Genomic DNA, 14,022 nt, shown 5'->3' on the forward strand with positions numbered 1-14,022 from the left:
AGATGAAGAAAACATGAAAATATGTAAAAAGTTCAAGGAGTCTCTTTGTTAATGATCTAACTGCAGGTTAGTTATTATCTGAAAAGACATCAGAGCTTTGTAGTTTTACTCAGTTTGGATGGTTTGGTCAGTGTCTATGTTTGAAGGCCAAGAAGCTTGGTATTTTTTTTTAACTTAGCTAATATTTAATGTCTATGCATTTTTGTAATCACACAATTTAGCACCATTTCACAAAGTTGTTCTTTGTTTCTCTCAAATTTGACTACCAGCAGTGTTGAAAAGCCTCTGAAACATCTACTGAAAGTACTTGAGAATAAAGAATAACATTCATTCACATATGAGGAATCTGATAATTCATTTCAATTAAACCAATAATTAATATGAAATCATGACACTGATTAATTAAAAGCAATTAATCAATTACTATGCAACACTGATTAGTTAAATTATAAATATTTACCAACAGCACAGAGCGAATGACGCACACTATGCTGTATCTGTACAGTACACAGTGTATCACCAAACCAATGTATCAGTCTAACACCTGTTTTAACTGTAATGCCTTTAACTTAAACTCTGACATCAGTGAGAAACTGCTGTGTTTGGTATGCAGTCCACAAGCTCCATGATTGATGATGATGCAGAATACTTCCTGTGGCGATGGGGAATGCATGATGCCTGTGTTTTACAAGGCATGAAGGGCAAACTCATCTAACTGTGACGGCGTGTCTGAAGACTGTAGCTTCCCCCAGCTGTAACAGGAGAGCATGACGGGACGACCCGAGGCAGAGAGGGGGCCCTACAGAGGGGCAAGTCTCCATACCTCCTTCCCTAAATCTCCTTTTTCTTCTTTCCCCCTCTATCATTTCTCCTTCTTCAACACTCACTCGTCTTGGCACACAGATGTTCCATTGTTCCCAGAACAAAGTGATTGGCATTAAGCAGCATAAACAGCAGGTTTCCAGGGCAGTAAACCGTGTGGAGGCTGCAGAGCACAAACAGCCCTGACTGACAGCACATAAACAATTAGCACTGGCTTCCTTCCAGAAGCTTCTGTTAATGACAGGCTTGGACTAGCTAATTATACAGCCAGGTTCCTCTCATCCTGAAAACTGCCTGGATACTCCCAAATCATACATACCCAGCCAAGCATCTCGGCTAACACTGCACAATGTGCTGCCTTGTGCACGACGGACACCACTGAGAATTAGATACTGGCTGATGAACCGCCCCTGGACAAGACGATCAGCAACATTAGAGATGACTTGACTTTAAGAGTCAAATCAACCATGTGCAGCTTTGATCCTGATGAATTATTGAGATCAGCGAACACTGTATGCTTAAATCTGTCTAATCCAAAATCAAATTGTGTCTAAGGAATTTAAATGTGAAGATTACTCAGAGTAAATACTGTTTCGTATGAAGTTTGGTTGGAACGATTCGGTATCAGGTCTCTTGGGGCTGAACAATCACATTAGAGCTAAGATAAAAGATAAGTCAATTAACATAAAATTATTCAGTAACTATTTTAATAATCAATTACCCATTTAAGCTTCTGACGTGATGATTATTTGCTTTTCTTTTTTATCATTGTAAACTAAATATCTTTGGGTTTTTTTAATTTAAAAAAACGTCACAATTTTTGTCTTTTTATAGACTAAAAATCAAATAATTGAGAAAATTAGTAGATTAATCAATCATGAAAATAAAAGCTGCAGCCCTTCATCAAATTAAACATATCTGACAAACAAGATGTATAGAAAAGTAACTATGTTGTTCTCTCACAGAGCGAATGATTAACTTCAACTATGAGTAAAAACTCTCAGTAAATAGACAATATTCTAGTAGAATAACGCTACAACGTGATGCTGCACGCAGCGTACAGCGAACAGGTGGGAACTGGCTACAGTGACAGATGGCGGCGGCTGAGAGAAAAATATCTGCCCTGGAGCTCGATGTTCTATCTCAGCTCAGCACCGCAACTGGCTGATATTAGAAGAAGCGAGTCACAGGCATCTAGGTGTGTGTACATGGTCAGAGTGTTAATGGGTAAACAGTTACTGAAGGGGTTTTTGTCAAAGCATGGGAACACATTTAGAAAACAGCATCGTAAATCAGCCTGGAGACTGAGGCTGTAGAGGGGAAAAGATAACTCAAAGTGTAGAAACAACAGATACAGGTCAACGTTTTACGACTGACCTTTTTCATGTTTTTCTTGACTTTTTGCAAACCTTCTCATGTTTTAGAAACGTTCCCCGTCATGTTCATGTAATTACTCACCTAAGTAGCAATACAGTTTTACAGTTTTCTGTTCTTGAGCAAAAAAGCAGAGGAAGGTTGAGCACTTTGCTTAAAGGCAATGCTTATTTATTGATGCATTTCCCCTTCAAGACTTTCCCAGTTAATCTGGGGATTGAATCTTTGACCTTCTTGTCATAAGAATTTTATACTATTTACAGTAGGTTTCTTTCCATTAAAATATACAAATGTCAAGTTTATGTTTCTCTTTTTACTTTAAATCTCGCTGCATTGTGCCAACTCTCTTCTAAGCTGTCACTCAAATCACGAAGATTGCAGCTCTGACCTTGCTTTACATGCATTATAACTTCACATCCACGGGGCTATTGAGCAATGAAATCCAAGGCTCTGTCTGTCCTGGGCCAGTAGCCAATAAAAAAAAAAGCATGAGCCCAATGTCTTTCTTATCAAGGGGCCAACTGAGATCAGATGAGATAACGCATGAAAGAAAGTCCCGCTGAAGTCAGGACATGCTGCAACTAGCACCCTCCTTGCTTAAACATCCACACATGTTCAGTAACACACACACACACACAAAAACATACACAGAGGCACCACTTTTTTATGAGGTCTAATCATAGCTCTATGGGTTTGCTGATGAGTCTTAATGTTAGGTGGTGGTGATTAAATGTCTGTTGATATCAAGCTGGCCTGGAGCCTGGAACAGATCCTGAGGTTGCAGCTGATGAAAAGGTTGTTTGATGTGTTTGACATAGAGGGGGAACAAGCCACTTCCAAATCTCCCATCACCGCAGCCAAAAAAGTCCCGTAGCCTAGCCAACAAAATAGTACATATATATCCTTACATCTGCATGCGTACAAAACACACAAACACGCTACGTAGCTGGTCTATAACAAATATTATGGGTATGATTTAATGGAGTGCTGAGTGCTGATATGGTCCAGATCTCACTGGTTTCAGGTCTTATCTTGCAGTCCGTTTAACAAACAAAAACAAACAAAACCGCACAGCAATCTTATTCACATTGCCGTTTCAGTGAAGGCCTCTAATTACCAGGGTCCATGCATTACTCATCATAGCAGATTAGGTCAATTCAGCAGGCTCCTTTTCTCCTCAATTGTGGTTTTCCAGGAGTCACTGTGTAGTATTCTAGGTATAACTCACAGTCAAAGGACTGCCTGTTGCAGTAATGAGACGACGAGTGTAATAATTCATGTCAGCTGGTTGTGTTTGTTTACGTCTTGAATTAAGGCTCCAGTTAACTGGATGTCACTGAAAGGTCTCGTTACCGTGAAATCCTTGGGATGCCACAAAAAACAGATGAGTTGGATGCCATGGTAGATAGGGAGCCAGACGTCTGTAGATGTTATGAGTAAAGTTACAGCAGATGGATCAAAAAAAAAATGCACGATGGAATGCACGATTGGTATAAAAAAAAAAGAAGAAGAAGTGGCAGAGCGTTTTTTTTTTTTAGGGACAAGTTAGGACATGAATGGATGATATTGTGTCACCCGTCAGTTACTCAGCTTGAGCTCGGTATGTAGAATGAAGAGGGGCTGGCCAATCAGAGATATCAGATACAGGAAGGTCAGAAAACAGAGCGGTACTAATGACATCATTGGAGACAGCTTCAGTCAAAACAAAAAGCACACCTGTGTGGAAGCATGTTTATCAGTGCGCTGACAGCACTGCTCAGGAAGTAGAAACCTGGTCTGCACACCTATTAACATAAAATAACATTGACTCACTGACCTCAGTACACATGGGAGCATTAGTCAGCATGAACCATCCCATCATTAGATGTGCTTTATAATATGGCCTCCGCCTCATGACATAACGTGTGTGACTCATGTAGTTGAGTTCTCTTCAGTGTTCATGACTACATCAGCCATCGCACTTTTGCAGGAAAATCAAGTGCAACACTAAAGGATTATTGAAAAAGTAATAAAATAAACAGTCAGGACTTGACAACAGGTGATGTTAGGATACCAAAAACTGTCTTTCCTGGCTTGTTAAGAAGATAAACTCTGCATCAAGATAAAACTTCCAATGCTACACAGCTTTCTTAACCTCTCCTTAGTTTATAAACGAATGCCAATCATCCAAACTGTGTTGGTGATATGCTCCTTGAAAACAACAAAGACTAATATTAAGTAACTTCACTGTTATTCCTTGACAGATCTGTTAGCACCAGGCATGAAATTACAGTCAGTGAATCTTTCTCATAGCTCCTCTCCCATGAAACTCACTAACAATGGCTCACATTGTACTGAAAGGAGAGAAAGAGGGATACAAGTAAGCAAACACAGGAAGGAAAGAAGAGAGAAAGAGGTAAAGAGAGGTGAAGGGAAAGGCTGCCCACTGCGTAGGTGGATTCCTGGGTTGAGCAGTTAAGAGATGTATTCATTTATATGTGTTTATCATTACCCCCCCATCAATGAAACAGGCTATGGGAGCTGAAGCCAGTGTCTCTTTTCAACTAGTAAGAGGGCTTGAACTCAGGAACTAAAGATTCATTCACTGCATTCATGTTTCCACCGAATCTCATTAACTGGTAATGTCAGGCAAATCTGACTGATGAACACGGGATGGGAAGGAGATATGTGTCAGTGGGTATGGAGATTTAACAATTATAGAAAGGAGAGACTTGCTGGAGGGAAACAGATTTAATGGGCCACTGTTGAGACTATATAATATATTTGGCTCTTCAGTGATTCACATGCTCACGTACCTTAGAAGGGTGGGTACTGGATTCATGCTCAGGGGAAGGGAAAGAAGGGAGACAAGGAGAGCCAAAGTAGGGTGAGGTTTGGAAAACTGAAGCAAGAAAACAGTGAAAGAGGAAGAAGGACAGACAGGAAATCCTCTTCTTATTCTTTATCCTGCTTGTAATCGTAATTACCTCATCTATCTATCTCACTGTTACCCAGCACCTTGTCCTTGTCCTCTTTTTCCTCCTTCTTACACACCTTTAAAAGCATTTTCTTTTCAAAAGTATCTTGTGAAAACTCACCTTCACGATAATTAAAATTATAGGCATTACAAATGTTTATAATAGTAGTCATTAGATAGTAGGGATGCTCAAAAAAAATCGATTCACATAAGATCCGTGATTATATCTCTGCCGATTCAGAATCCATTCAGAAATTCCAAGAATCGATTCACATTTTTCAGTCTTTCCACGACGCTGTTTTCCATTTTTTCCTGACATGAGTTAGCTCGCTAAATCCCATAGATGGCGCAATGACACCGCACCGGTTTTCGTCTGGACCCAACTCCAGGGGCAACAAGGAAGAGGAAGTGAAGTGTGTGTCGTGGAGACAGAGACCGCGAGCAATGTAGCCATGGACGTATAATACATCCATGAATGTAGCTGACAGAAAAACAAATACAACCTGGTTCATTGACTATGAAGGCGATCATTTGGATATATTTTGGATTTTCTTATCTCGAAAGGAAGAAGGAGCTTAATGCCATTATCAGGCGCTGCAACGCACCTCCACAGGTTTGTGCCATTGTGGGCTTATTTATTTGTAACCGCTGTGAAACAGTCAGAAAATAACGTTTTATTGATCTGATTCAGCAGCTTCCTCACTAACATTACCAGCGCTCCATCTCCTCATTCACTCTCTAGCTCGCTCGACCACTGCTACTCTCTCTCTCTCTCGTCTTTTTGAAATGAGTCGGGAAGCCGTCAGCAAAGCCTAACTTTACTTTTAACGTTATCAAACGAAGAGAAATGTCCTCCCCTCTTCCTAGTAATGTTTTTGTCACATGGCAGGTTGTAAAGCGTTACAGGTTGCGTTTCTCCAAAAGTTGATTCTGGTTCAACTTTTTCGCTGTGGCCCCTGCAGCCCTCCACCCCCGCAGCCTAAACGCACAACTCACAACAGGTCTGCTGCCAGCTGGTTATCTGAGGACGGGATTGAGAAATTAATTTTCTCTAAATGAAAAACGCAGTCTCCTTGAAGCTTATGACAAACTGTCAAAAACGAGCCAACAAGATGCAGCATCGAAACAAGCGTTTAAACAGCTGTTCTGTATTTCAAAACAGTCAATAAAATTCAGTAAATAGCAAAGGTGCCCATTTCATTACTTTATATTCATGTAGTAAATATACAAATATCAATTAGATGGCAATCTGCATGAGAAATTAAGAAAAAGAAACAAAATTGGTTATAATAATCACCTGCTAATAGTGATCAATTTTCTTGTATGCACTTTGCAGCTAAATGTAGCAGGCAGCTATTGTTTGTTTGACTTTGTTAATTGAAGTAGAAATCTAAGTTATTTGAGGTTTTACACTTTGCAGTTTATCTTTGCAATCATTTTTATTTTTGTATTAAACATCATTTGAACCTTTGTCTCAGGGCTGCTTTGGTTTCCTGATGACTAAGTGGACTAAAGGAACATAAATCTTACTCAGGTTGACATTTAGTAGCAAATGTTTACGTTTGATTCAGTGTGATCTTTTTTATTTGAGACCTATAAAAGTGTCTACTGCGGAAAGAGTAACTCAAAACATCAATCTAGAATCAAATCTATGAATGTATTGAATTGTGAACTGATTTTGAATCGCAAATTGATTGTGAATCGAATCGTGACCCCAAAAATTGGAATCGAATCAAATCGTGAGATTTCCTGAATCGTGCACCCGTGTTAGATAGATAACTAGATTACTTTTTTGAGATGAATGGAGACAATTAAACTCAGCATCTGCTAGCTTCTTAATGCTAGCCTTCTATGCTGTTATATTTCTGCATGATCAAATATTGTATTTAGTAATACTGTTGTCGGCCTGCTTATGACCATCACAAGTTCCCCACCTCAATGGTTTTCCTCTTGATCTTCTTCTGGTGTTCCAGGCGTTCCTTCTCTTTCTCCACAGCTCTGGTGGACTCTCGCAGCCTCTCCAGGTCCTGCTGGTATGTCTCCCTCTGCCTCTCCAGCTCCTCCCTCTCTTCTGCCAGACGCTCCTGCATGGAAAGAATGAACAACGTTGCAAAGTTTGAGTATAGTAAACCAGAATATTTCATTAATAATCACACATATAACAATGAACCACAGCCCACAGGTAGGACGAAGCGCTTTACCTCCAGCCGCTTGCAGTCCTCCTCTCTTTGTTGGAGTCTGTTCTCTGTGGTCTCCATTTGCTGGCGGTACCTCTCCCGCTCCTTCTCCCAGCGCTGCTGTTCATTTCGGTGCTGTGACTGCAGCTTGTGGAAGGTGGCTAGCTCCTCTCTCTGCAGGGCCAGAGTCCGTTGTTTCTCCTGCTCCAGGAGCACGTTGCCTCGGTGGCGTCCAGGCAGGGAAGCCCGCTCTATCAGCGAGGCCCGCTGCAGCTCAATGTGGCTGTCCTGCTGTGATATGATGGCCTGAAGATGGAGACAGTGACGGGAGGAAAACAGCATAAGTTCATAACACAAGGCTATATTTGAATCTTCACAAATTCTACACATTTTTTTGGCATGAAAATTGTGATTTTTTTAATAAATCAAGCCACAAAGACAAACACTAATAATTGGGGGGAAAAAATGCAAACATACAGTTCATATCGCATGTTATGAACTTCATAAATTGGACTTCTTTCTTTCACTGACTGTTTTTGATGAAAATTTCAGATTATTTGATACTTTAAAGTTTACAGCTGCAGGTTTGCATAATGTACTGCATTATTTTTTGCCCACAACACTGGCAAAAAAAACCTAATTATTTCATTTTCAGAAGACTTTTCCCAAAAAGAAAATGCTTTTGAATCACTGTAAGAATTTATGTCTGTAAGTTTATGGATATATTTGCCCACTGCAGCCTCAGTGTGGTCTTCTGCTGCTAAAGCCCATGCACTTCAAAGTCTTATATGCTGTGCATTCAGAGATGTTCTTCTGCACAGCACTGTTGTGGTTATTTGAGTGATAGTTGCCTGCCTTGAACCAGTCTGGCTGTTCTCCTCTGACCTCTCTCATTAACAAGGCATTTTTGCCCACAGAACTGCCATCCCTGCCATGCAGGGATTAAAGCAAGAAAAGATTTGTGAAAAGTTGTCCAAGAGAAAATGTGTACAATGTATTGAATTAAGTATTATATGAATTTAAAACTGCTCTATACCTGAAATCAAGCATGGTGCCTGAGAACTTTAACCTCAGCTGGATGTTTTTTGCACCGTTCTCTGTAAACTCCAGAGACTGTTATGCGTGAAAATCCAAAGAGATCAGCAGTTTCTGAGACACTCAAACCACCCTGTCTGGCACCAACAATCATTCCACTGTCAAAGTCATTTAGATCACATTTCTGCCTCATTCTGATGTTTTGTCTGAACAACAACTGAACCTCTTAACCGTGCCTGCGTGCTTTTATGCATCAAGTTGCTGCCACACGATTGGCAGATTAGATATTTGCATAACAAGCAGTGGCCACTGAGTGGATGTCGATCAGAAGAAACTACATATTTCTGTAGGCACTCAGGTATCACTGCTATACAACTGGAACCTTTTATTCATTCAGTGTTTTTTTCAAATTTAATAATATCTCACAGATTTATGTGCAGACAGATTACATGTCTAATGAATATCTAATCCTGCAAAATGTGTAAAAGTGGCTGTCCCAATATGAATCTATGGTAGGCACATACAAACCGAGCGTTAACAGTGTAGGAGACAGTATTCCAGTACCTGCAGACTGTAGAGCCTCTGAGAGAGCATCAGCACTCTGTCGAAGAACTGAAAAGGAGACACAGACAAGGTTATCATAATCAAAAAAGCCATTTGTGTCACCCAAAACAACACCGCGTTTCACTGGATCAGCAAACTACTGTTTGGGTACACCTTTAAGCTCCAGCAATATTGTGTATCACAAGGTGACAGATCAGAGCGGAGGAACTAACCTCAGCCTCGGGGAAGGCGTTGGACCAAATGCAGTTCCATCTGGCAGGAGAGCAGCAGCTTTCATCAACCTGAGCAATAACAGTGAGACACAAAGCAAGTCATATTAAGGAAATATTGTTAGAAACACATTGACTGCTGCCCAGTACTGCTACATAATGTGGATGCCATTAATTTTTGTTAATGTTTTGTTTGTTTGTTTTTGGCAAAACCCCTAAAAAGCCTTAAATAAAATGTTTTATGATAATATAGAAAAAGGTTGTGTACAAAAACTTTATGTCAGCTGACACACCATTCAGAATTAACTCACATGATGAACGTTTTCTTAATTTCCATCCATCCTTCACACTTCACAGTTCTCAGTTCTCAGTTATAGTGGTGGAAAAGATAAACTTAATATAAATCTGAATGGCCAGTAACTACAACCTGAATATGAGAGCTGAGCAGCATAAGATATGAATTACTGATCAAACATTTGGCAGTAATCCAACAACAAGCCCATTAAGAGCGATAAAAATAACACTGTACATACAGGGTTTGACGTAAAAAATTACATTTTGCAAGGTCTGTATGAACTTTTTCACAGCACTGAAACTTATTCTGTGGTAGAGAGCAAGACTGATTTTCTTCTTCACACACTGAACACTGTCAGCAGCATGTCATTACATTTTATCTGCCCGATTATTCTCAAGCACCAGGATTTACAGTAGGTTAAATCAATGTTCAGAGTACACGGTCTTATCAAGGCTTTAGCTATTTATAAACAAATGAAATGACCTGCGAGAACAGGGTTACAGTAAACATCAGGACATGGAAACTTTCCAGATGACTTGGTTCGATTATTACTATTTACAGGAAATAACACTGACTCATCCTAAGATATGCCTGTAGGTGCATGGAGTGTGAGTGTGTGTGTGTGTGTGTGTGTGTGTGTGTGTGTGTGTCTTGAGTCCCTACCGTCTGCTCTAGAGCATGGCTGCCAGAGAGGTCTTTGAGCTGAGGGTCGGAGCTGGCTCTCTGGCTTCTGTCTCTGTTTCTCGACTCGCCAGAAAAGTTCTTCTTCACACTGCCATCTGGCACAGGCACACCGACAGAAACAAACAGTGACACACAAGCACAATGAAAGCAAACCAACCAAGAAAACAGACACGATAACAACCATAAATAATGCACAGAAACAACAAGCATATACATGTAAAACTGTGGCTACAACTGTCTTGAGTTATTATTTTTTTTAGTCCATAAACAAATTCAGCAAATAAATCCAATCAAGATAATCAACTTTGATAAGAGGAAGTCAAATTTATTCATGGCACACGGTCCACTGAAATACAACTGCAGATCCATTAGATGGTAGGCTTCTTCAGGGCATCGAGTGTACTGGACTCACTCTTACTGAGGATGGTGGGGCTGCTGTCGTAGCCCCCAAAGGTGTCTGCTCTCCTGGGTAGAACTCCAGAGCCGCTCCCTTCATCCAGCCGTGAGGTCGGAGCTTCCTCCCTCACTCCGGACTGCAGAAGGTTCTGGAGGTTCTCCACTAAATGAACAGAGACAACACATTAAGGTTGTACAGTGAGTAGTTCAGGGGAATAGTAGTAAATTCAACACTACTACCTTATAAGTATTTTAACATTTAATACTACAGAATTGTGTATTAAATTCACACAATGTCAAGTATGGAGACACACATATCACGCAGCACTGTCCTACCCTCAGTGATGGCTCCTTTGAGCAGGGCCTCCCCCTGCTGGAGATCTGAGGCATCTCCCCGCAGAAGCAGTCTGGAATGAGAAGCTGTGTCCTCCAAACCTGCCACGGTCTCTGCCATGTCTGCAAACAGCTGCAGCTTCTCAGTAAGAGCCTGGACGATTACTGCATCCTTCTGGCTCAGCCGTTCTACAGATGAAAACACGAAAAAAACAATTAAAAAGACTTAATGGCTCAAAACATGAATCAGGATTTACAATTTGTCATAAACTTCTGGTGCATCCATACATCAACCCTCACTCTTTAAGACACTATGATTTTTAAATATTTTAAACAGCTTTGGCTGCATAAAAGAAGATTAATTTGTGCCCTCAAAAGTTTTGAACCACTGACATTAAGATGTGAAGGAAAAGGAAATCAAAGCAACTTCTGAAAATTTGAATGTTAAAATGATACATGAGTGCCCCCTAGTGGCTTGTTTACATAATGATTTCCCAGGGCATTTTTTTTAGGTCTGTCAATCTACTCATCTTAAGTTAGTACCTTGAAATTCTTTGAACCTGGAAGCTTGCGCCTCTTCCTCCTCGCTGAACAGCCTCTCTTCCGTATGAGGACAGCTAACAGGGGGACAAGACAGACGCCATTACAAGTGGGGAGACATAAGAAGCAAACTGACTGTAGTTGTTTTGCATTCTCTGTTTCATCTGGGTAAAGTGTGCAATAAACATGTATTACGACAATTTTGTTAACTGTAGCTACCTCTCTACAGCTTGCCGTATTTGTGTCATCCAAGTGTTTCGCTCCTCCTTGGAAGTGGTGTGGATCTCGTACATCTCTGGCTCATTGGAGGAAGCACAAATAAGAAACATGGCTTTCTCCTCGTGGGCCACTTCCCTGACAATCAGCTTCTGGAGAGAGATCACTGACGGCTTGTTATCCTGGGGGGATAACAAGAGGAAAGAGAGGAAGATGAAGGGGGAGATATTACTGATAACTAATACTTAAAAGTATTAAAACAAATGATGAATGAAATTAACAGTCATTAAATATACACCTGGGAGTGAAAATTCTGTTCCCACTCATATCTTACTGCACATTCATCAAGTATTCTTCTTTAATATACATTATGTTTTTGTTAGATAGTGTTGTACTGACAGAGAGATGAAAGATAAATCACTCACCACTGTAGCAAATACATATCTCTGGTCCTTCTCTTGTAGCAAGAGTAACACATCAGAGAGGAGCACTGCAAGAATATCTGGAAGGACAAAAATCAAAAATCACTAGACTTCAGAGTGTAAACTGGAAAGATGGAATATGTATATCCAAAATTATTTGCTCTGGTTGATCAGTAATGTATCTTGTTTTATTCATGCCATACCTTTGAGCCTGCCAGAGGCAGCTCTCCAGTTGACTGTGCCCTCATGCAGCAGCCGTCTCCTGCCCGGTGCCAGGTCCTCCCTGCGAAACACTCTGCCATCTTTGATTTTTCCCTGTGCCTTTGGCTCCATCTTGTTGTGTATGTCTCGAAGCCGAGATGTCTTCTCATGGAGATTAACCAGTGCATCCACCTGAACAATTGTGTCTTTAATGAGACCCAGCCCCCGAGTCAGCTCCTCGTGTTCTTCTGTACCCGCTAGAGATAGGAAAAAAAAAAAAAATGAACCTCTACACAATAGATGACATTAAGTTAAGTTATTCTTCACTGAATATATGGGTGTACTCTCTTGGACATTGATTCTACTTCAATAGCAGAAAATGCATGTGAAACATCAGACCCTCAGTGTTGTGCAGGATGCGCTCCACTAGTACTGGATACTTGGTAATGCGCTGTGTCACCAACAGAATGCACTCAGTCACTCCTAACCTCCGAACAATGGACAGGTTGCGGATTTTCTGAGAAAAAGAAGAAGCATAATTTAATTTCATTCATCAGACTGCAAACTGATCTATGATAGTGTATAACTGAGGCACTGTGGATTAAATCTTATTTGAAAAATAAGACAAATGCTTATGTGTCTTACCCGTATGATAATTTGGAACCTTTTGTTGTTTTGCAGCTGTTCTTTGTAATAGTTGACAGCCTCAGTGTGGTGACTGCAGAAATCTCCATAGCAGTCCTTCATCCTCTCTCCTATTTCACCTGAGAACTGGAGAACAAAGGAAACTGTCATCTTTGACTGTTCTGTATTAGAACCTGCAGTATGTGAGTCTGTACATGTGCTAGCCCATGTGCCAACAGATTTGTTTTTTCATCTTTCCTCTCTCATTAATCATCTCATGATCCCTCAGATTTATCTGGTGACTCCCTGGAGGGGCCAAACCCCTAGGTTTTGAACCACTGGACTAAACTAGCTAACTGTATATAAAGTAGAGTTCAAACTAGCTCCACCTCCAGCAGCTACAACAGTAACATGCTGCTCTAACACTAATGCTTCAGTATTAATAATCTAATGACGTCATATATAATAATATATCAGTCAGAGAGACAAACCGAGTACTTTTATTTTAATACTTTTACTACATTTTGCTGCTAATACTTATGTACCTTTACCTAAGTACGATTTTTCATGGAGGAAATTTACTTGTAATGGAGTACTTTTACATTGCTGTATTGGTACTTTTACTTAAGTAAAGGATGTGAATACTTCTTCCACCTCTGGTAATTTGTGTATCATATTGTGCATGTATGACTATTATGTGATGTATTCACAGAAATAGATGCTGGGAATTTGCATGTATGTGTGTTCTTCTTTGACAGGCTGCCTCCTCCCCTACCTGTGTGATCAGTATGTCTGCCACTCTGTTGATAGTATAGTTCCTGTCGGAGGGTGTAACAAGGTTTTCTCGCCGGCGTTCTTTGAGACGAGACAGGAAATGTGTGTGAAGCTCCAGGAGGTTTTCCAAGCGGGGGAACAGACAGTCCAGCTTAGCCGAGTCCATCTGGAGGTTCTCCTTCAACTCTCGTACATAAACGTGCAGCATGATCTTCAGTGTCCGCACATGGTGCATCTCCGTCTGCATGAGCTCTGTGCAATGGCATAAAGTCACATGTTCATGTTCTGCCATGGAAAGCACATACATGTACAATGCTGGTTCGCAATGTATGTCTCAAGCCATCCTTCTCCTTAAAAAAATATTGTCAGGGGTCAGCATAAACGTTATTTTGATGTACCC

General features: G+C 40.6%; 1 protein-coding gene across 2 annotated transcripts in view; it reads right to left on the minus strand.

Annotated features, from left to right (window-relative positions):
• arhgef18b (rho/rac guanine nucleotide exchange factor (GEF) 18b) overlaps positions 1-14,022 on the minus strand; it is a 47,464-nt gene that overhangs the window by 7,719 nt on the left and 25,723 nt on the right. Inside the window, exons 15-28 of one of the 2 annotated variants that reach the window (XM_067596926.1) lie at positions 13,624-13,874; positions 12,870-12,995; positions 12,624-12,741; positions 12,227-12,481; positions 12,027-12,103; positions 11,605-11,783; positions 11,389-11,462; positions 10,849-11,034; positions 10,535-10,675; positions 10,096-10,211; positions 9,141-9,209; positions 8,929-8,976; positions 7,354-7,635; positions 7,087-7,236 (exon numbers count right to left, since the gene is read on the minus strand). In XM_067596926.1, the coding sequence (XP_067453027.1) occupies positions 7,087-7,236; positions 7,354-7,635; positions 8,929-8,976; positions 9,141-9,209; positions 10,096-10,211; positions 10,535-10,675; positions 10,849-11,034; positions 11,389-11,462; positions 11,605-11,783; positions 12,027-12,103; positions 12,227-12,481; positions 12,624-12,741; positions 12,870-12,995; positions 13,624-13,874 (2,072 nt within the window). Of the gene's footprint in view, positions 1-7,086; positions 7,237-7,353; positions 7,636-8,928; positions 8,977-9,140; positions 9,210-10,095; positions 10,212-10,528; positions 10,676-10,848; positions 11,035-11,388; positions 11,463-11,604; positions 11,784-12,026; positions 12,104-12,226; positions 12,482-12,623; positions 12,742-12,869; positions 12,996-13,623; positions 13,875-14,022 lie in introns of both variants that reach the window. The other variant, XM_067596925.1, reaches the window with a different exon arrangement.

Source organism: Thunnus thynnus, chromosome 8 (genome assembly GCF_963924715.1).
Source record: "Thunnus thynnus chromosome 8, fThuThy2.1, whole genome shotgun sequence".
Lineage (NCBI taxonomy): Eukaryota > Metazoa > Chordata > Actinopteri > Scombriformes > Scombridae > Thunnus > Thunnus thynnus.